The sequence below is a fragment of the Mandrillus leucophaeus genome, unplaced genomic scaffold (assembly GCF_000951045.1).
Source record: "Mandrillus leucophaeus isolate KB7577 unplaced genomic scaffold, Mleu.le_1.0 Scaffold253, whole genome shotgun sequence".
NCBI classification, from domain to species: Eukaryota; Metazoa; Chordata; class Mammalia; order Primates; family Cercopithecidae; genus Mandrillus; species Mandrillus leucophaeus.
In genome coordinates, this window is record NW_012102621.1 from 2,810,563 (window position 1) to 2,832,354 (window position 21,792).

The 21,792-nt window shown below is 46.2% G+C and overlaps 1 protein-coding gene across 1 annotated transcript in view; it reads right to left on the bottom strand.

The window, feature by feature from the left end:
- Positions 1–21,792, bottom strand: part of SNX29 (sorting nexin 29) — a gene marked incomplete at its 5' end in the record, with an annotated part of 600,769 nt that overhangs the window by 178,304 nt on the left and 400,673 nt on the right. Inside the window, 2 exons of the mRNA XM_011983676.1 lie at positions 59–140; positions 4,780–4,835. Coding sequence (XP_011839066.1) covers positions 59–140; positions 4,780–4,835 — 138 coding nt within the window. The remainder of the gene's footprint in view (positions 1–58; positions 141–4,779; positions 4,836–21,792) is intronic.

The following is a 21,792-nucleotide window of genomic DNA, read 5'->3' on the forward strand; positions in this document are numbered from 1 at the left end:
TGACAAATGGGCGTCTTTCCACCCGGCTGTGATGTCCACCTGAAAACCAGGCACTCACCTGATACACGTGGAATGCATTTGCTGCCTTGCCCCGGAGAAACACGGAGGGGATCCAGACATTGATCAGCGCCCGGTTTGATCTATAACCAAAAGAGAGAGAGAGCAACATTGGACATTTTAACTTACAAAACAATAACAAATAAAAAAGAGGCAAGGAGACAATTTTCTCCTCTACGAGGTATTATGCACAAGCAATTTATGACAACTTAACATCACACCTGATGGCAAGCTAAAGGACAAGTTTAAGTCTTATCACTGAGCCTCTGTCTCTCCCTCTCCATATATACACACACACATACACACACACACACACACACACACACACACCCCCTGTACTCTGGAATGAGAAAGATCTCCCTTCAGTTCTTACGGAGTGATCTGGCCCATAATGTATCTAAACCTCAGTCTCCACATCTGAAAATGAGGATAATAACTGGAAGCCCCAAGGACGCGATCACAGGAGGTCACACACAGCAATGCTCAGCGTTTCTGGAGTACCCAGCAGTCACGCTGCCTCCTTACTGAGCTGACTTTAGACCCTGAGCCCATTTTAAGATCAGACTCCACAAATGAGCTCAGGAGACCAACACTCATGGCAACAAGGGTGACAGCTGTTTAGGATGGAAGGAGGGAGGAACGAGAGAAAATGACAAGTTAGAAAACCAGGCTGATGGGTACAAATACCTCTCTTTCAACTTTTCCAAAAACACTGTGTATATAGGTCCAGTACACCGAGGTTTAAAGTCAAATGCAAAATAATTTACTGAGTACCTGCCATGAACGGTTCCATGCTTTTACTTAGAGTAAAATCATTTATTTCTCACCTCACATGGGCTATTTGAGGCATGTTTAAGAGACACTTTGGTTTTGTGATTGTTTTGTCTTATGTGATGACTTTAAACTTAACTTGTAAGTCACTATCACATTTGTACCTGGCTGGATCCAAATTACACAGAGTTAATAAGCTGACTGTCCCTGAAACTTCAAGATCAATTGTAGTAATTATCAAAACGGCACTGCACCATTCTGGAAGGGCTGTAAGGTCCCAGCCTTCGCCTCTAATTAGAGCTGTTCCAGGGCTAAATGCTTTCTCCTGAGCTCTCCTTCTCTCTAAAGAGCAGCTCATAAAAACTCGCCAGCCTTCTGGGTTTGGAACACAATTTGAGACACCGGTGATGGAAGATTCCGCGACTCAATGTTCTCACAACCTCTAGAGTAAAGACCATTTCATTTTCACAATGAAAATAACCCTTCAGGTAATGGGTCTCTGCTGAAACAGCATTTCTCCTCATCTCTGAGCTGAGAAGCTGACCTCCTTTGAGGGGTAAATTAAACCCCATTGACCACTTCCCCAGGGCTCAATGCAATTCGCACCTTGCAATTCTGAGCCATCAAAACTGGTTTGTGTATCTAATCACTTTCCTCCTGGAAAGGTCCCTGAAACTGTACTAGTGCCTAGAACATTCTCCTTTCATTTCTGTGTCAGGCTACAAAGGCAGAAATATAACTAGCACTCTGGTTTTTATTAACTTTTCTGGATTGGTGAGGACTGGACGACCTCCCAGGGTTAGAGCGAGGATACCCCAGTCTGGGTTAGATGGTTCTCTCTTTCAGTGCATTGACCACACTGTATCAGAATTGATTGTTAACGTGACCATCTCCCTCCTAGGTGTTAGTTCATTTGTTCATCCTTTTGTTCCTTCACTCACTCATTAAACAAGTATTTATTGAGAAGTTACTCTGGGTACTGGAGATAGAGCAATGAAAGAAGCAGACATAGCCCTTTCTTCATGGAGCATTCAATTTTAACATGGGAGACTGACAAATCTCCATAAAAGTTACTCTGTTGTGGGCTGGGTACAGGGGCTTACACCTGTCATCACAGCACTTTGGGAGGCTGAGGCAGGCAGATCATCTGAGGTCAGCAGTTCAAGACCAGCCTGGTCAAGATGGTGAAACCCTATCTCTACTAAAAATACAAAAATTAGCTGGGTATGGTGGCACGTGCCTGTAGTCCCAGCTACTTGTAAGGCTGAGGCAGGAGAATCACTTGAACCTGGAGGCGGAGGTTGCAGCGAGCCGAGATCACACAACTGCACTCCAGCCTGGGCGACAGAGTGACATTCCATCTCAAAAAAAAAAAAAAATTTACTCTTTTGTGGTCAAGGAAGATACTTTGGATAATTTCAATTTTTAAAAATTTATTGAGACTGGTTTTGTGGCCTAACATATGGTCTTTCCTGGAAAGTTATGTGCACTTGAGAAGAATGTGCATTCTACTGTTTGGGGAATGTTCTACATAAGCCTGTTATATCTAATTGGTTTCTCATGTTGTTCAATTCTTCTACCCCTTACTGATCTCCTATCTAGTTATCCTATCCATTACTAAAAGTGGGGTACTGAGGTCAACTCTTATTGTAGAGCTGTTTGTTTCTCCTTTCATTTCTGTTGATTTTTTACATCATATGTTCTGAAGCTTTGTTGTCAGGTGTAGATATGCCAACAGCTGTTACAGATAAATTATTTACTATTATTTTAAGTGCCACCAAGGAACACTGGATCTAAGGAGGGTGACTTCCAGGGCCTGCTTTGGTCTGGGACACCAGAGAAGGCTTCTTTGAAGAAGCAATGTTTGGGCCAGGCTTTAAGGGATATTTAGAGTTAGCCAAGTTGGGGAAGGGAGGTTAAGGATAAGAAAGGTGTTCCAGGCAGGAGAATGAACATTTGTGAAGAGCACTGAGTCTACACCAGCACTGCCTGGGTTTGAATCCCAGCTCAATTTCATCATCTGTGAGGTGATACCCATCTCTGAAGGTTGTTGTAGGGACTGAGTGGGTTAGAACAGTGTCCAGCCCAGAGGCGATGCTGTGTACAAGCGGTTTAAGTGGGTAAAATAATAACCCTAAAGGGAGAAGACCAAGTGGGTTAGAGGACTGGAACTGCCAGAGTGGCTGATGCAGGGAGAGGAGTGGCAAAGGCTGGGGACGAAGCCAGAGATGAGTGAGGGCCTTCCTTGCAAGCTCCACGAAGCATTTCGGTCTCCATGATGAGAGGGGAATGGTGCCATTGCTCCCTCTGGCTTTAGTGTAGATCAGTAAACTGGTTGGGGGAGGTTCCAAATCTCTGGGGAGAGACAATGTGGCCTGGATCAGGCAGAGACCACTTGAGGGCAGGGACCATGGTTAACTGATCCCCTCTATCGGGGACCTGCCTGGACACCCGCCTGCAGCAGGACCTGGGTGAATTCTTGCTTTAATAATGAGTGCTTCCAGCCTCGTGTCTGGGACTCCTCTCTGTGGCTCTCTCCTGTCTTCCCAGTTTCTTTCCACCGCTGTCCTCCACAGGACTGCCATTCCAGGAGCCTCTTCACGCTGTGCTCCCCCTGCCACAAGCCCACAGCAGGCAAATTCACCTTTGATTTTCATTCGTCACCTCTCACCCAACCTCAGCCTCTCCACCTTATCAGCCTAACGGCCACCTCCACCCCCGACCTCAGTAGTTGCCCCAACACAAGTAGCCCTGTGATGCCCTCATGCCTTTCATAATCTCACTCTTACTGCTACCACAAGCCCTGCAAGGTTCACATCAGGACCTTCACCTCACAGATTAGGAAAGTGATGCCCAGTGAGGTCAAATGGCTGGACTGATGCCTGAGATTTCAATGCAGGCCAGTCTGGTTCTGAAGAAATGCTCTTTCCAAGGCCCAGCCCTGCCTGCTCGAGAAGGGGCTTTTCTTCCCAAGGGGTGCTGAACCTTAAACTCACCAGAGCTGAATGAGAGAGGAGAGAACTTATCCCATTTCCTTTACCAGCCTAAAGGATCTATTTGTCCAAAGCCCAAGAAATCCTGAACAAAAATCAGGGCTGGGTGCAGTGGTTCCTGCCTGTAATCCTAGCACTTTGGGACGCTGAGGTGGGTGGATCACCTAAGGTCAGGAGTTTGAGACAAGGTTGGTCAACAGGGTGAAACTCCATCTCTAGTAAAAAAATACAAAAATTAGCCAGGTGTGCTGGTGTGTGCCTATAATCCCAGCTACTTGGAAGGCTGAGGCAGCAGAATCACTTGAACCTGGTGGGCGGAGGGTGCAATGAACTGAGATCGTGCCACTGCACTCCAGCCTGGGCGACAGAGAGAGATTACGTCTCAAAAAAAAAATAGTCTGAGACCAACTAACCTCTCCCTAGCGGTGCTCAGCAAAGGCACCAAATCGAATCTAATCCAATCAAAAATCCAACCAAGGCACTGACTACTGTTGTTTCCAATAACCCAAGGGCCACACAGATAATACAACGAGTGAAGTCGGTCACTTCCAGGCAATAGCAAAGAGCGGGGACTGTGGTCAATTGGACAGCACATGCCCTGTGCAAAGGGGCTAGCTTTTACTCAGCTCCAGCAGACTGTGGCCTCACAGGGACAAACGTCTAATTTTTAAAGAAAATAAAGGAAATTTGTAGTTTTATGTGATAGCTTCCAACTTCTAAATGTCGGCCAAGGAAAAAAAAAAAAAAGTTTTTAAATACCCAAGGGGGAGATAAAACACATCTGAGGGCCAGACTGAGGCCGTAGGAGAATGACTGCTACTAGCTCTACAAGAACCACAGCAACCTGGTGTGGGTCTGAACAGTCATTTCTGTTTCCCTCTGTGGTCTTCTGGGACAGAAGCCAACAACAGAGTCCAGTTTCCAAAGGATCCCTTGTAAGCACAGGCTGCGGACTTACATTTCAAAATCCGACAAACTCTGGTCTTCGGAGGTTTGACTCAAATCTCCAGGCACCTACCATCGGGAGAAGGGGGAGAGGGGAGAGAAAATGCACAATGGTTACCACGGTTTGCATAATCACAGACGAATTCTGCCTCTCAGAGATCCCTGAATATTTCCTGTTCAGAATGAAGTGAAAAAGCAGTCACTGGAAATTGGTAAGAGACTGCGTGGAGGGATGGTTGGAGAGGATGTTGCAGCAATAAAAATATGCCACCATGAGAGATCTCAATTATCTTTAGGGACAAGGGACTGTTAATTCTATTGAGATAATCACAGGCATCTAAGAGCATGTAATTTTGGAGCGGTAAAGGCCTAATTACGATCTGAGATGCAAGTTATCAAGGTGCAATGCAAAAAACATCCATTGTCACCATGATGAACATCACACAGACACACCCAGTAGGTAAACACAAAAGGCCAAAGTCACATCCACAACGGCTCCATCCTTTCCCCTCGTAATGTATGAGCAATTTGAGGCAGCAGAATACGGCTTCTCCTTCTGACTTAGAAGGGCCACATGAGATGATGACTAGAGGAGAGAAACTAAACTGTGTGGCATGGTGGAGCCTACCAGCAGTACCGCTTAGGGGTCCTTACCACACACTGTGGAGGTGGGGGTGAGGGCAGGCAGGCATTCACAGGTACACGTGACCCCCAGTAAGCCACCCACCCTCAGCTCCCCCTCAAATAGGAAACTGATTCTCACAGTTGTCACAAGAATTGCAATTATTATGTAAAGCAGACAGCAAAATACCCAGTAGTGGTAGACGTTCAATAAATGTTGATATTTTTCTCATACCCATGGAGTGAGCTTCTTTTTTTGATCTGCTAGAAATTAAACTGGCTAGAATTTTAAGAAGGAGGATCAAGACTAAGAGAAACCAAGTGGAACAGAGAAGGGTGAGGGGTAGTGAAGGGAAAAAAGAGGACACTAACTTCACACCTTTCACCTCTCGGGGTTCCCACACTACCCACAACCCCCAGCAAGCTTCACAGTGAACTTGAGGACAGCTATTATTCTCCCCACTTTACAGATGAGGAAACCGAGGCTCAGGGAGGCTGTAAAACTTGCCCAAGGTCACACATTTAGGAAATGGATCTGTCCAACTTCAAAGCTTTTCTGCTATAAACCCTCAGCAAATAGGAAAAGTCAGCTAAAAGGTGAAAAAAGAAAGTAAGATTGAAGTAGTCTTGAAGGCTTCAAGAAGAAATGAGGAAACTGAAGGTTAGGACACATTAGAAGGCTCTCCTTCAATCAACAGTGGAGGCTGGGTGAAGTGGCTCATGCCTGTAACTCCAACATTTTGGGAGGCCGAGGTGGGCAGATCGCTTGAGCCCAGGAGTTCAAGACGAGCCTGGGCAACACAGCAAGACCGTGTCTCTCCTAAAAATAATGGAAAAAAAATTAGCCAGGCATGGTGGCACAAGCCTGTAGTCCCACCTACTCCAGAGGCTGACGTGGGAGCATCACTTGAGTCCCGCAGTTCAAGGCTGCAGTGACCTATGATCACACCACTGCACCCTAACCTAGGTGACAGAGCATGACCCTGTTTCAAAAAAAAAAAAAAATTAAGAGAATTTGTATTTTCTATTTTGAGCTTTTCCGTACCTTCTACAATGAAGACATATTAACTGCATAATCATAAGCAGATATGTATTAATTTAAGTGCATATCACATTATTAAGTAATCATATACCCTTTCCACCTCATCCCACTCCATGCGTGTCACTCAAATCCAGAAAGCAAGGTGGCAGAGACAGTGCCTTCCAAAAAGTTATGCATCAGGGACGGAAAAGGGCAAAGGAAGGGTTCTAAAGCCATGTCACCTTCTAGACAACACCCATTCTCCCCTTTTACATCCATGTGGAGCCCAGTAGAAATGGCCAGGACACCAGGCGCAGTGGCTCAAGCCTGTAATTCCAGCACTTTGGGAGGCCGAGACGGGCAGATCACGAGGTCAGATCGAGACCATCCTGGCTAACACGGTGAAACCCCGTCTCTACTAAAAAAAAAAAAAATACAAAAAACTAGCCAGGCGAGGTGGCAGGCGCCTGTAGTCCCAGCTACTTGGGAGGCTGAGGCAGGAGAATGGCGTAAACTGGGGAGGCGGAGCTTGCAGTGAGCTGAGATCCGGCCACTGCACTCCAGCCTGGGCGACAGAGTGAGACTCCGTCTCAGAAAAAAAAAAAAAGAAAAAAAATGGCCAGGACGCCAGCAGTTCACTCCTCTTCTCTGGGTTTCCCCCTCAGCACTGAGGCTGGGAAAGGCTCTTCTGGACATGCTATGGGGATCAAGTGAGCAGGCTGGAGGGGGACTCACAGGCCATCAGGACACCAGCTCCACTGCTACACACAATCGCCACCGCCTTTAAATGCAGCCTCATTTCCAAATGGAAGTGAACAGAGTTTGCACCCAGGAAACTCAATCACAAGAGCGTCTTGCTGTATCTACCCCACAGAGCACAGGCAGAAGGCAACCAAAAGGACCAAGGTTAAACACAAGGCAGATTTTTTATGGACAGACATTAATCTACAATTATAGAAAACAAAGGGCTTCTTCAAAAATGACTAATTCTGGAACAAGGTATCTTTTGTGTAGGTAAAAGTTTCCCTTCAGGGGTGGTGATTTTCAGGGAACATTTTGAATAGTGGATATGTGTACCCAGGAGTTGTTCAATCCTTCTGACTTAGAGGCTTTTCTTCTAATTACGTGGCATTATTGGGATCAGTAAACCAGGAGATTTTGTGTGCCTACATGAGTACCAGGGAGGCTGCTTGGAAAAAGAATTTGGGAACTTTCTAACCTCCGTGGAACATAACTTGATAACAAGGCCAGGCACTGTAGCAAATGCATGATAATAATTAAAGGCCGAGCTTATTCAACATCAAATTTTGTATTTTCTCACTGTTTTTCAAGACTGCAGCCAGATATTAGCTAGACTTGACAGCAGCCCTTTAGAGAGCTGATTTTATTTTATATTCTGGCAATAAAGAGTGTGGAGAAGAGATTATTTTGTAAGAAAAATCAACTTTTTACTGATACTGGCCACAAACATCCCCTGTGACCTCCTGAAGTCTGGGGAATCTTGGAGAACACATCCCTGGGATGCAGGCTTCTCTTTAGTTTACCCTCGATATGGGGCACAAAGCAGCCATCAGCAACATGGCTATCTCCATTCGCCTCTCCCTGACCCTGCAGAGAAGGCAGCTCACCCTATGCCTGTGGTCTGGGCACTCACGTGGCAGTCTTCAGGTGCAAGGAAAGGCGGATCCTATTACTAGAGCAACAGAGCAGCCAGGATTCCTGAATCACGCCGGAGCAAACACCCTTGGTGCTGTACACACAAGGATGTGAAATGGTAGATGAGACCAACGGGGAATCCACTTCTGGGCTGCATCAGCAAAGAAGTTTCCATCATCTCCCCTGACTCAGGATTTCCTGGGTTGAGGGAGGTGGGGAGCAGGTACAGGCCAGGACAACAGCTTTCTCCCTAGTCATGAAACTCTGACCCCAGTGCCATGTGGAACTCTGACACAGGTCCACCCTGCCACTTTGACTGGCAAGTCCTCAAACCTGGGAAGACACTAGAGGTTCCGCCAAAAAGAATGAAAAGTATCCATTATGTGCTGAATAAATATTTATTTAAATAAAAAGGAAAGACAGAAGAGGGAGAGAAAAAGAAAATCAGCCAATTTGCCAGAGCCATAGAAAAAAAATTACGCCTCCTCCCATTAGCACAATAAGGGTCCGGGTAAGGGGGCACTGAAGATGAACAGGGAACCCTTTTATCGTTGCAGCTGCCCTCACTTCTAGTCCTGAGGGGTGTGTAAGAATGACACCACCACCACCAGTATCATCAAAGGCTGCCCACTCCACAAAGCTCTTCCACAGTGGGTGGGCAGAGGTGTGCTCCCGATTTCATGGACAAGGACAAGAGAGATCACTGTGAATAAACACAGAGGAAGTAAAGATGTCAGGAGCCCAAACCAAATCTCAGTCTACTCAGCAGCCTCTCACTCAGCCTCAGTGACTTCAGGTGCTCAGGCTTTCTCCAGGTGGAGAAGCCATACGAGGTATTCTGATCAATAATCCCATCTGAGGTCCCAGTGGGCTGCCAGCACCAACTGCCAGATAAATGAGAGCGCTATCTTGGATGTCCAGCTGAGTCAAGCCCTGATCGATACCACATGATGCAGAAGAACCACCCAGCTGAGCTCAGTCAGCCCACAGAATCATGAGAGATTAAAAAATAGCCATTTTTTTTAAAGCCATTAAGTTTTGGGGTAGTTTCACATACAGCGATATATACTCCATAAAAGTAACTTGCCCAAGGTCATTTGGCTAGTAAGTAGCATAGGTGGAGTTCAAATGCAGGTGGTCTGGCTCCAGAGCCTACACTTCTAACTGCTAAGCTATACTGCCTCCCACTACAAAGTCTCCGTTCTTCACATCTTGCCTCTGGGATGCCTAGGAAATGAAGTAACCCTATTCATACTCAAGAGCCTTAGCTGGTAAACGGACCTCTGATGGGTGAAGAAAGTCTGAAAGGACTCAATAGCTCCAAAGTAGACATATACGATGTACAACTGGGTCTAAAACCTTGAGCCTCCTTAAAGCTTGGGGGTTTTCTGATTTTATTTTCCTGTTGCTGCTGCAGGATGACTTAGGAGGCTTTGCCCCTAGGAAGTCCCAGGTCCTTTTCCATCTCTGGGTACACAGGTCAGCCTCCAGACTCTGAGCCAAGTACATAAGCTCTCAGGAACAGACGGAAATGCAGACGTTTTGAGTTCTAATCCTGGGCTTCCTCTGATGGTTTGAGAAGTCACTTGGCTTCCGTAAACCTTGATTTCTTCCTTGTCTACCTCATGACAACCAGCCTCTGATTGCCCTATTCAAGAAAATCAGCAAAGGCAAGGGGAGAGGCCAGCATGTGTTGAACAATTACTACGTGCCAAGGACTTCACGGTCTCACAGTAAATCCTCAAACAATCTGTGAAGCAAGTATTATTGTAAGCTACAGCTCCCTTCTCCTCTTCCTCAGCCTCTCTGTAAGGTTAGCTCTTCTCATCTGAGACTCAGCCAAAATATGAATTCCTAGGAGGCACCTTCCCAGACCACCAGAACTAAGCAGTGTCTCCAATGCAACCCTCTACGTTTCACATTCCTCAGCCTGTAATGACTCCATGCTGGTTATCTGCAGACTGGAACCTTCCTTGTGAGCTCAGAGAGCTCTATATGTGCTTACCACACCCACCTGTTCAGCATGACACACTGCAGCCTGGCCAAGAACCCAGCACATGTAGGCACTGAATTAACACACTGAATGAATGAATGAATGAATGAATGAATGAATGAATGAAAAAACGAAGCATAAGATACACTATGTTTCCACCCTGAAATGCCAACAGATTTTTAGACTGCTTTGTGGCAAATTCAAAATCTTGATGCATGGGAAGGATAAGATAGTTTGGAGACGAAAGAATCAAAGAAAGAGAATCTTATTTTCTTCCTTCTAATTACCAGGTTCTCAGATTCACTGCTCCAAAGAAAAGCAACAAGGAAGAATCTATGGAGCCAGCAAATCTTTGTTCCAATCATGAAGAGACAGCCATAATTTGTTTTCCAGAGTCGCTTTCTCACTCATTCCTGTTTTCAAATAGCCTGCCCTTATGCAATTAGCTCTCCCTTTTTACTGCCAAAAAAATGACAACTTTTCCATTCCACCAATGAGCTTGCTTTCTCATCTCATCTTTTAATAAGGAACATAATGGGAAATGGCACAGTTCTGTCTCTCAGCTTGGTTGGTCAAGCCAAGCAACAGGCTCAGGTCTGATGATAAGATCATAAAGTCAGCCTGGGCTATCCATGCCCTTCAGGACAAAGCCAGCCCACTTCTGGAGCACTTTCAGGGTTCTCTGTTAGTTTTTTCATTTGATTTACAAACATACAACTAGAGGTATCATATCTCTGTGGTTTTTGTTTTGTTGTTTTTGTTCTCTGTTCTCTGTGGTTTTTAAAAACAGCCGAGGTCAAGGACTCTTTGCTAGGAGTAAAAACTTGGCAAATAAGATCTTTAAAGAGTTTTTATTTTATCCTCTGGGCAGCCCTGAAACCTCACACAAACAAAGACTATCACACTTCTGTGAATTAGTTTTTGACATGTTTGTTTTTCCCAAAAGATAATGGGGGTGTCGAGGACAATATTCTCAGAGTCCAAGGTGGTAGGCAGGCACATCTGACTGCTTAGTGAATGTTCCCATTGGATGGATAGACAGGCGGATGTAAAAATGGACAGATGGATGAATGAATGGCTGGAGTAGGGAAGGGGTTGGAGGCAAAGGGCATGGGGAAATAATTGAACTTACTAATTCACTAAGAATGGACATCTACTTTCTTTCCAAGAAATAAAGAGTGATGGACAACATAAGCACAGAGATAAGGATACAAAGACATTTGTTGCAACATCACTTAGGGTAATAAAAGCCTGGAAACAAGGAATGAAATGGTGATATAAAATACAGCACAGTCACAGCCAGGCTGTGCAGTTACGAAAAGAACAGCAGTCATCCCCTCTAAGGAGGAGAAGATCTCTAAGATAGAATGTCAAATTACAAAAGCTAGACACAAAACAATGTGTCAGGTGAACCACTATCCTCATGAAGAAGTAGTGTGTCGGGAGACACACGTGTCTATACGCAGGAACCATTTCTATAAAGACACATAATAACCTGCTAGCCATGGATGCCTTTGAGGCAAGGCACTGAGAAGCAAGGGTCAAAGGAGAGAGGAGGATTTAATCCTATCTGTAAAACTTTAGACCTTATAAATTTTTACCACGTACATGACTTGTTAACCTTTCAAAAAATCAACATAACAATCACGCAATTTTAAATCAAAAGAAAGAAACTATCATGTCTGTGGTGGAAAGAAAATCAGAACAGTGAATGCCTCAGGGAGAGTGGAGTGGGGAACACCAGGAAATGGCATGAAGGGCCATTCTGCGGTGATGGCAAAGTTCTACGTGCATACTGAAGTATTTTGGAAGAAACATGTACCGATAGCAGCAATTTACCATGGAATGCATCCCAAAAAAGATAAAATGGACAGATGAATGAATGAATGGCTGGATGGATGCATGCACAGATAGATGGATTAAAAAAACGATGATAAAGTACAGCAAAATGTTAATGGTAGACTCTAAGTGGTAGGTATACAGGTGTTCACTGTAAAATTCTTTCATATAATTGCTTTTAAAATTTCAAGCAAAATGCTGGAAAGTTTTTGTTCCATCATGCTGGAACAACGACTGAATTATCTTTCTACTCTCTGTACAGAAAATGATGTAACAGTACTGTCTTCTAAACAGGCTATCAGAGTATGCAGCTTAAAAATGTAGGAGAAAACGGATCAGAGAAATGTGCCTGATGGTTGATTAATTAAACTATGATGTTTGTCTGGATTCTGTGGTATTTGTGGTATGTATCAGCTCTTTAACAACGATAATTTGTAAGGCTGGGCATGGTGGCTCATGCTTATAATCCCATTAACTCAGGAGGCCAAGGCAGGAGGATGGCTTGAGCCCAGAAGACTAAGGCCAGTCTGGCCAACACAGGGAGACCTCATCTCTACAGAATATTTAAAAAGCAGCTGGACGTGGTGGCATGCTCCTGTAGTCCCAACTACTCTTGAGGCTGAAGTGGAAGGACTGCCCGATCCCGGGAGGGAGAGGCTGCAGTGAGGCGTGATTGCGCCACTGCACCCCAGCCAGGGTGACAGAGTGAGACCCCATCTCTAAACAACAAATAAAGATAATCTGTTGTGATTTACTTCTTCATTCTAAATAAGTGTTTTGTTGTTGTTGTTGTTGTTTTACTTTAAAGACTGAACAAGACTTGAGTCTGCCGGGCCTGAGCCCTGACTCAGTTGTGTGGCCGATAATAAACCACTCCTCTTCTCTGGGCCTTACTTCCCTCCTGGAAAATAGGGACAATAGAAGCTTCCCTGGGTGGGGTTGTTGGGAAGCTCCAATAGGATCCTGCAAGAACCGCCCCAGCCCAGTACTTGGCGGAGAAACATTCTGGGCTCTGTGGAAACCCCACTGAGGGCACGGCGGTTTGGGTGTTGAGCAGCCCTCGCCCGGAGTGAGGGGCTGAATGCTCCATTCCACAAATGCACACTAGTTATGCATATGTTTATTCCACAGATTTGCGCTACATTCCACTCAGTAGTGACTCTCTGCAGGTGCCGGGGGAGAGGAAGCCCCGGGGCTCGCGAAGCATACAATCCACCAGGAGAGACGGCCTCCACACAGCAGTCAGCACAATTCATTAGACAGTTAAGGCTGTGAAAAGTCCACGGAGGACAGGGATGGAGGAGGCGTCTGGGAGGAGCCTGAAGCATGAGGGAGATGAGAATGGCTTTGGTCTGTGCTCCAACGGGGGAAACCTCTGAGGGATTTAAGCAAGAGAGAGTCTGGTCCAGCTCACACTTCAGTCAGTCACCCTGGCTGCAGAGCAGAGATGGGAGACAAGAGGTGAACCGCCAGGAGGCTGCGCGCACGTGCATACACACACACACACACACACACACACACACACACACACACACACACACACCCCTGAACTGCACACAAGGGGTAACGTGTCAAACTCTCTGCCATCCCCTTTATATCAACAGACTTTTAAGAATCACCTATAAGAAAAGCACAAATCAACAACTGCCTAGCATCCCTCCAGGCTGAAGCTACCAATATAGAACTATTCTTAACTTATGAGTTTTCAACCAGTTGGTGAAACACTCAGACTTACCGCAATGAGTGGAGAGTATTCAGCTAACCCAAACTTGCTCCCACTTCACATGAGGGGAACGGTCTGAAGAGTAAATGAGCAGCCTTACAGTGGCTGGGGCCCTGGGCTGCAGGCTTCTCCTGCTTTGCCCCACATCTGTGGTGTTTTTAGCCTCTCCTCCCAGGTCCCAGGGTTTCTAGGAGATGTTTCAAGGCTCAGTGGCCAGAGCCCTTCCTGTGCTCTCCCTATTGACCCATGCCCCCTACTGAGTTGCGAAGGATGAGTTGCTCTTAAAGGGTTACACAAACATGATTTTTTTTAAGTTCAGCAAACATGGAACAAATGTTCTTGTATTAGTCTGTTCTCACACTGCTGATAAAGGTAATTATAAAAGAAAGAGTTTAATGGACTCACAGTTCCACATGGCTGGGGAGGCCGCACAATCATGGCAGAAAGAAAGAGCAAGTCACATCTTACATGGTGGCAGGCAGGAGAAGAACAAGAGCCAAGAGAAAGGGGAAACTCCTTATAAAACCCTCAGATCTCATGAGACTTAATCACTACTACGAGAACAGTACGGGAGAAATAGCTCCTGTGATTCCATTATCTCCCACCAGGTCCCTCCCACAACACGTGGGAACTATGGGGGCTACAATTCAAGATGAGATGTGGGTGGGGACACAGCCAAATCATATCAGTTCTCATGCACTAGTTCATCCTTAACTCCTATTGAACAGCCAGGGAAACTGAGGCACAGATCAACCAGATGATGCCAAAGAAAGGCAACTGTGCAAAACCGAGAATCTGAACTGGCTCGTGCTACTGTCACAGTAACATGGGGAGTGGATGTAGGATTTCCGAAGACACACTACAATCCCAAGGAAAACTGTGATGTAAAAATTGGCCTGGGACCACCGAGCAGCATTTAACAGCACTCAGAGATATCAAGGATGTTTAAGCGGCAGGTCTGAGGAGCTCATCCTTACAGGCAGGAGCAGATTTAGATACACCTGGGTTGATCGGCTAGTGATGCCAGCCTGTAAGAACAACCAAAGGTACCTGCCTTTCCTGTTACCTTAAACGTCCTCTTGCAAAAAGAATATCCCTTACCAGCACTACATGCAAGTGTGTTACACCGAGAACCCTCCGGGGCAGGGACTCATTCACTTTTGCATTTCTGGCACCTAAATCCAGTACCTCTCCAAACTCTACATCAGGGATTGGCAAACTATGGCTCCTGGGCCAAATCCAGCCTCTTTTTGTGAACGGAGTTTTATGGGAACACAGTCACACTCAACAGCCGGTTATGCATCATCTATGACCACTTTCAGGCTACATCAGCAAAGTGGAGTCATGGTGAGAGAGACAGCGTGACCCGCAGAGTCATCTACTATCTGGGCATTTACGGAAAATGTTTGCCAATTCCTAACTGATAGCTGGAAAGACGTAGAAAAATCATTTGTAATTTCAGGGAAATCTCATTTGTCTAGGTAGGGAGGAATACATCTGTGATCTCCACAGCTTTATAACATGTCAGGGACTTGAGAATCAAACAAGGCCCCTGGCTTTGATAGAGAAGGAATGTCAAGACGTTAAGGAGTCAGACATTTATTTGCACCCACTCATGTCATTCTTTGAGTAACCTGTTTCCCATACTCTACAGAGGCTCAGAGAGGCTAAGTGATGTGCCCACAGACACAGCAATAATTCAAAGCCAACTGTGGCTCAATCCCAATTTGTGCTCCTTCTATAACACCTGCTGTCTCCCCTAGAAGAAACATGGGTGCAGAAAAAGAATCCAGGCTCACCTCCTCTGAAAGAAGGAAGCCCTAAAGCTCAGCACCTGCAAAAGGTGGTGCCTCGAAAGGAAAGTGAAGATGCTCTGGCAATCCCAGCATGTGTATGACTGGGTCATTTGCTGTTAACCACACACGTGGACTGTATTTTTAACATTATAAGCACAATGATGATATCTGTGGATGAAAAGGCTCTGTGTTGGCTGCTAATTTGCAGATAAAAGCAAAACAACTCTGGAATGTTTCCTCCAGGGTTCTTCTTTAGAGTTTAATTTCCACCAGTCACAAGAGAGAATGCCACATTCCGGAGGCTGCTTTAGGCATGGAGGCATGGAGACAGGGGAAGAATGTTCTCATCAAGCTCTTCACTGATTCGTTTTGGCTACCAAGGTCTTCCGGAGAAGACACAGGGTCTTAACGTCAGATGGCTTAAGGTCAAGTAGACTCGGGCCTCAACACTTATTAACAGAAAATCTTGAGCCTCAGTTTCCTCATCTGTAAAAGAGGGCCAGTACTCACCCACCTGCAACGTCCTATTTGTAAAACACCTGGCATCCTGCCGGGTCCACAATAATAAACACTCAATAAAACAGCCTTTCTCACCCTCCCTCCCCAGCCCCTCCCTTTCACATCCCTGCACTAAAAAGATAACAAATGGCAAGGGCAGTGTAGCCAGCTTTGACCTGAGCCATCGTCCCCTCAGCTCAGCTTGGATGGGAACCTGTCCTCCACTTCTGAGACGCCAGCATTTCTCCTCATCGCTCTCCCAAGGCTCGAGTGCTATTCCAAGTAGACCGGTGCTGCAGCCCTGGGAAGAATGGGGCACCAGAGCAAGCTGCAGCCTTCTCTCTCGGCCTCTCCTAGGCCATACGGTTGTGTAATGAGGAACAAAGAGAACTGCTGCAGCCAGCTTCCCTCCCAGTCAGTGACAAGGCAGCAGGAATGGAATCGCTAACTCGGTTTCAATGGATCAGTAATGGGAATCTAGGTGTGGCTCTCTTTTTTTAATGAGCCTGAGTCTCGCTCTGTCGCCCAGGCTGGAGTGCAGTGGCACAATCTCGACTCACAGCAGCCTCTGCCTCCCAGGTTCAAGTGATTCTCCTGCCTTGGCCTCCAGAGTAGTTGGGATGACAGGCGTATGCCACCACGCCCAGCTAATTTTTGTATTTTTAGTACAGACAGGGGTTCACCATGTTGGCCAGGCTGGTCTCGAACTCCTGGCTTCAAGTGATCCGCTCACCTCGGCCTGCCAAAGTGCTGGAATTACAGGCGTGAGCCACCACACCCGACTTAGGTGTGGTTCTCTCTTATTTGCTCTTTCCTGTCTTCTGGAAAAGAAGGCTTTTTTGTTTAATTTTTCACCCTTCAACCCTTTTCTTATTAACACGGAGCAGGCATAGTCACTGCCACCTGTTTGGGAAAGATTCATCTCACGTTGAAAAAGCATCTATGGGTTTTCCATTCCCTGCAGTCTCAAGGTTTATTTATTTATTTATTTTTTAAAGCAGATTCCTTCTCTTGAATGGCATCTTACCAAGAACCCTGTGCTATTGGCAAGAGTGTCGCACTTGCTCTCTGGGACACTGATCTGGTGGTCGGTGGACGGACAGCAGGTGGGCAGAGCAGTGAAGGGCGTGCAGGCAGAAGCAGCCACCCAGCTCACATTGCGAACTGCCTCCTCCTAGCTGTGAGCAGGGCGAGTGGCTCCACCTCTTCGCCCTTCGGCTTCCTCCTCCGTGGAATGAATATGGTAATTCCACCTCCCTCAGAGGTTTGCTGTAAGGACTCAATGAGATAATTTGCATAAAGTACTAAGAAGAGTGCCTGAATCACCAGAGCGCTCAGCAAGTGTGACCTTGGCTATCATTATCTGGAAGCTGCACCAGCACACAAGGAGCCAGGAAGAGTCCTTAGCTGGCTTAAGGGCTGATGAGAATGACCTTGGTCTTAGATCTCGGAGTTCAGAAATAGACCTGGATCAGGAGGTACTGGCTCAGAGAGCCTGAGGGTGAGGCAGGAAGATGTTTTGGTGCCCTGGAGTCTCCCTGTGCAGCCAGTCCAAGAACAGAACTCTGCAGTGACGGGGACACCTGGCCAGCTGAGGCTGCCCCTGCCTGGGGACAAGGCCATGCACATTAAGCTGGGTTCGCAGACATCATCTTCTGCTGTCAGGAGACGTGATGTGTCCCTCAGTCCTCATCCCCACCTTTGTTCTGGAGCTGGTGAGGCCGGAGCCCAGGAGGCCGCGCATCCCATGGGTCCTGGAGAACGCTGTCCATCTTGCTGCCCCATTTCCCAACAATAAATTCCTTCTGTATCCGTTATGTGGGAAAATCCTACAGAGTTACTTGAAAAAGGAAGCCAAGTGGCATCTTGTCAGGTCTTTCTGTCACTCTATGCCTATTACTGTGACTTGTCGATACAGCTAAGTGGCCTAGAGCACACAGGCTTTTCCTTCGTTTGCATGTTTATTTGGGAAGTTTTGGGTACAGCTGATGGACACAGGGTGGGAGGTAACTACAGCCCCCTCAAACCACTCATTGGCTCCTGCAAATGTCACCTGGCAGAAAGCAGAGACTGTGGGGACACAGGCCGGGTGAGGGCCTGGAGTGCTGGCCTCCTCCTTCCTTCATTTCTCCCCTGCCTTGAGCCCTACAGCCCTGCGGGACACAATGTGAATCCCACCGCCCCATGAGAGAAACTCCAACTCTTTAAGGATGATAATCAAGGTCCTCTAGGAACAACTTGACTCGGGATTCACTTCCTGCTGCAGGCAACATCCCTTCCGGGTTCTTTCCTTCCACAAGTCCCCAGATGTGGGTCTGCCAAGGTTTATTCTTTCAAAGCCTACAAAGCTTAGGTGTCCCCCAATAAGCAAAGACTTTAGAACTGATAATCCCTTCTCCCCTGTGTCCCCACAGAACTTTTTTTTCTTCTTTTTTGAGACGGAGTTTCGCTCTTGTTGCCCAGGCTGGAGTTCAGTGGCGTGATCTCAGGCTCACTGCAACCTCTGCCTCCCAGGTTCAAGCAATTCTCCTGCCTCAGCCTCCCAAGTAGCTGGTACTATAGGCGTGTGCCGCCATGCCCAGCTACTTTTGTATTTTTAGTAGAGTTGGGGTTTCATCACGTTGGGCAGGCTGGTCTTCAACTCCTGACCTCAGGTGATCCACCTGCCTTGGCCTCCCAAAGTGCTGGAATTATGGGCATGAGCCACTGTGCCTGGCCTCCACAGCACTTTTTATATGTGTCCATTACACCACTGCCTACATTGCATGGAGATCATGGGTTTAATTCCTACTACCCCAGAAGTCTGTGGGTCACGGAGACTTTCTAAGAAAGTTACATAAACCCCAACAGGCAACCAAAGCAAAAATGGACAAATGGAATCACATCAAGTTCAAAAGCTTCTGCACAGCAAAGAAAACAATGAGCAAAGTGAAGAAACAACCCACAGAATGGGAGAAAATATCTGCAAACTACACATCTGGCAAGGAATTAATAAACAGACCGTACAAGGAACTCAAGCAACTCAACAGGAAAAAAATCTAATAATCCAATTAAAAACTAGGCAAAAGATCTGAATAGACATTTCTCAAAAGAAGACATACAAATGGCAAACAGGTATATGAAAAGGTGCTCCAATCACTGATTATAGAAATGCAAATCAAAACTACAATGAGATATCGTGTCACCCCAGTTCAAATGGTTTGAATCCAAAAGACAGGCAATAATAAATGCTGGCGAGGATGTAGAAAAAAGGGAACCCTTGTACACTGTTGATGGGAAGGTAAATTCGTACAACCACTATGGAGGAAAGTTTGGAGGTTTCTCAGAAAACTAAAAATAGAGCTACCATATCATCCAGCAATCCCACTGCTGGGTATATACCCAAAAGAAAGAAAATCAGTATATTGAAGAGAGATCCACACTCCCGTGTTTACTGCAGCACTATTCGCAACAACCAAGATTTGGAAGCAACCTAAATGTCCATCAACAGATGAATGGGTACAGAAAATGTGGTACATATACAAAATGGAGTACTATTCAGCCATTAACAAAAAATGAGCCTGTCATTTAGCAACAACGTGGATGGAACTGGAGGCCATTATGTTAAGTGAAATATGACAGGCACCGAAAGACAAACATCTCATGTTCTCACTTATTTGTGGGAGCTAAAAATGAAAACATTTGAACTCACGTAGACAGAAAGTAGAATGATAGTTACCAGAGGCTAGGAAGGGCAGTGGAGGGAGGAGGGGGGGAGGATGGTACGGCTAATGCGTACAAAAAATAGAAACAATGAATAAGATATGGTATTTGATACCAAAAAAAAAAAAAAAAAAAGGAAAAAAAAGTTGGCATATCTTTTTTTTTTAAATGTTAGTAAGAAAGTTACTCATTAGGCCAGGGCGTGGTGGTTCACACCTGTAATCCTAGCACTTTGGGAGGCTGACACAGGTAGATCACCTGAGGCCAGGAATTTGAGACCAGCCTGGCCAACATGGTGAAACCCTGTCTCTACTAAAAATACAAAAATTAGCCGGGCATGGTGGTGGGCACCTGTAATCCCAGCTACTCGGGAGGCTGAGGCAGGAGAACAGCTTGAACCGCGAGGGGGAGGTTGCAGTGAGCCAAGATCGCACCACTGCACTCCAGCCTGGGGGACAGAGCGAGACTTTGTATAAAAAAAAAAAAAAGAAAGTTACTCATCAGCTATGCTATTAACCCGAACTGTCATGTATGTAACGAAGTGTTTAAGATGCTTTTTCAAATGATGTTCTTATAATGCTGTGTCTTATCTCAGAATACCCAAGACCTATCCCAGTGCTTGGCAACAGGACAATAATCCACGTATGTAAAGATGTCATGTATCTTTCTACCCCAATAGAAAGGTCTGGAAGGATAAGCTCCAAGCTCATCACGATGGTGACCTCGGGGGATGCAAATGGAGGTGACAGTGGTGGCCAAAGAGATGCTTAACTTAATGTCTAAAGGTTTATACTGAGAATATATTCATGTATTACTTGTATCTTCTAAACACATTTTTTAAATAATAGCAGCTGTGGTAAGTTGAATGGCGTCCTCCAAAAAGATACGTCCACATCCTAAGCCTCAGAACCTATAAATGTGACTTGTCAATGTGGAAAAAAGGGTCTTTGCAGATGTAATTCAGACTCTTGAGATGAGAACATTCTGGATTATCCAGGTGGGCCCTAAATCCCACGGCAGGTGTCCTTATAAGAGAGATACAGAGAGGCACCAGGGAGAAGCCAGGTGAAGACAGAGGCGGAGATCGGTGTGACATGGCCATAAACCAAGGGATGCCTGGAGCCACCCGAGGCTAGACGAGACAGGGAAAGATCTTCCCCTGGAGCCTCCAGGGTGAACACAGCCCTGCCACTGCTGGCACCATGATTGCAGATTCTGGCCTCCAGAACTGCAAGCAAATAAACGTATGTTGTTTTAAGCCAGCACGTTTATGGTAATTGGTTACAGCAGCCCTAAGAAACTAACACTGGCAGCTAATGTCGGGTAACTGCATGCCCAGCACCAGGCCCCACGTTAAGCATTTTTTTAAACATCATCTTCCCAAGGAGTAGATATCATGATCATCCTCATTTTACTGATGGGTAAATAGACTCAGAGAGTTGACTTAACTTGCTCAAGGGCACAGAGTTCTAAGTGGCACAGTGAGGACTGGAAGCAGGCAGCATGTGCTCCAGAGTCCACACACTAGGTTGTAACTCAACTCGCAAGACCATGGCTGTAGGGTCAGACGGAGCGAGGCTCACACCATGACTCTGCTATCTTAGGAAAGCACCTGACCTCTCTGACCTTCACTTTTCTCAGTTAGAAAGCAGGAAAATATTACTTCCCCGCATTCTGAGTTTGGTGTCGTCTATCTCAGGGCCTCACGGTGCACAGCAAATACCTCCTGAGTGAATGAGAGGCAGGGGTCAGGGAGGGCTGCTGTCTCCCTTGATGTGGAACCCGAGTGTTATTCATTGGCACGGGCGGTCATTTCAGATGGCTGGGTTTTGGAAGCTGCTTGAAGACATATTCCTCATGATGAACGTGATGACTTTACGTACAAATCATTTTCTAAATTCATTTGCACAGCCATATCCACTACTCTACAAGCTCTTAGAAATGCCGGATGGCTGGGTGGGGTGGGTAGATGGATGATAGGCACAGGGGTGAATGGGAAGATGCATGATGGGTGGGTGGGTGAGTGGATGGATAATGGGTGAGTGGATGGATGATGGATGGGTCGATGGATGGATGACCGGTGGGTGGATGATGGGTGAGTTGGTGGCTGGGTGGATAGATGGATGGATGATGGGTGGGGTGGGTGGCTGGGTGGATAGGTGGATGGATGATGGGTG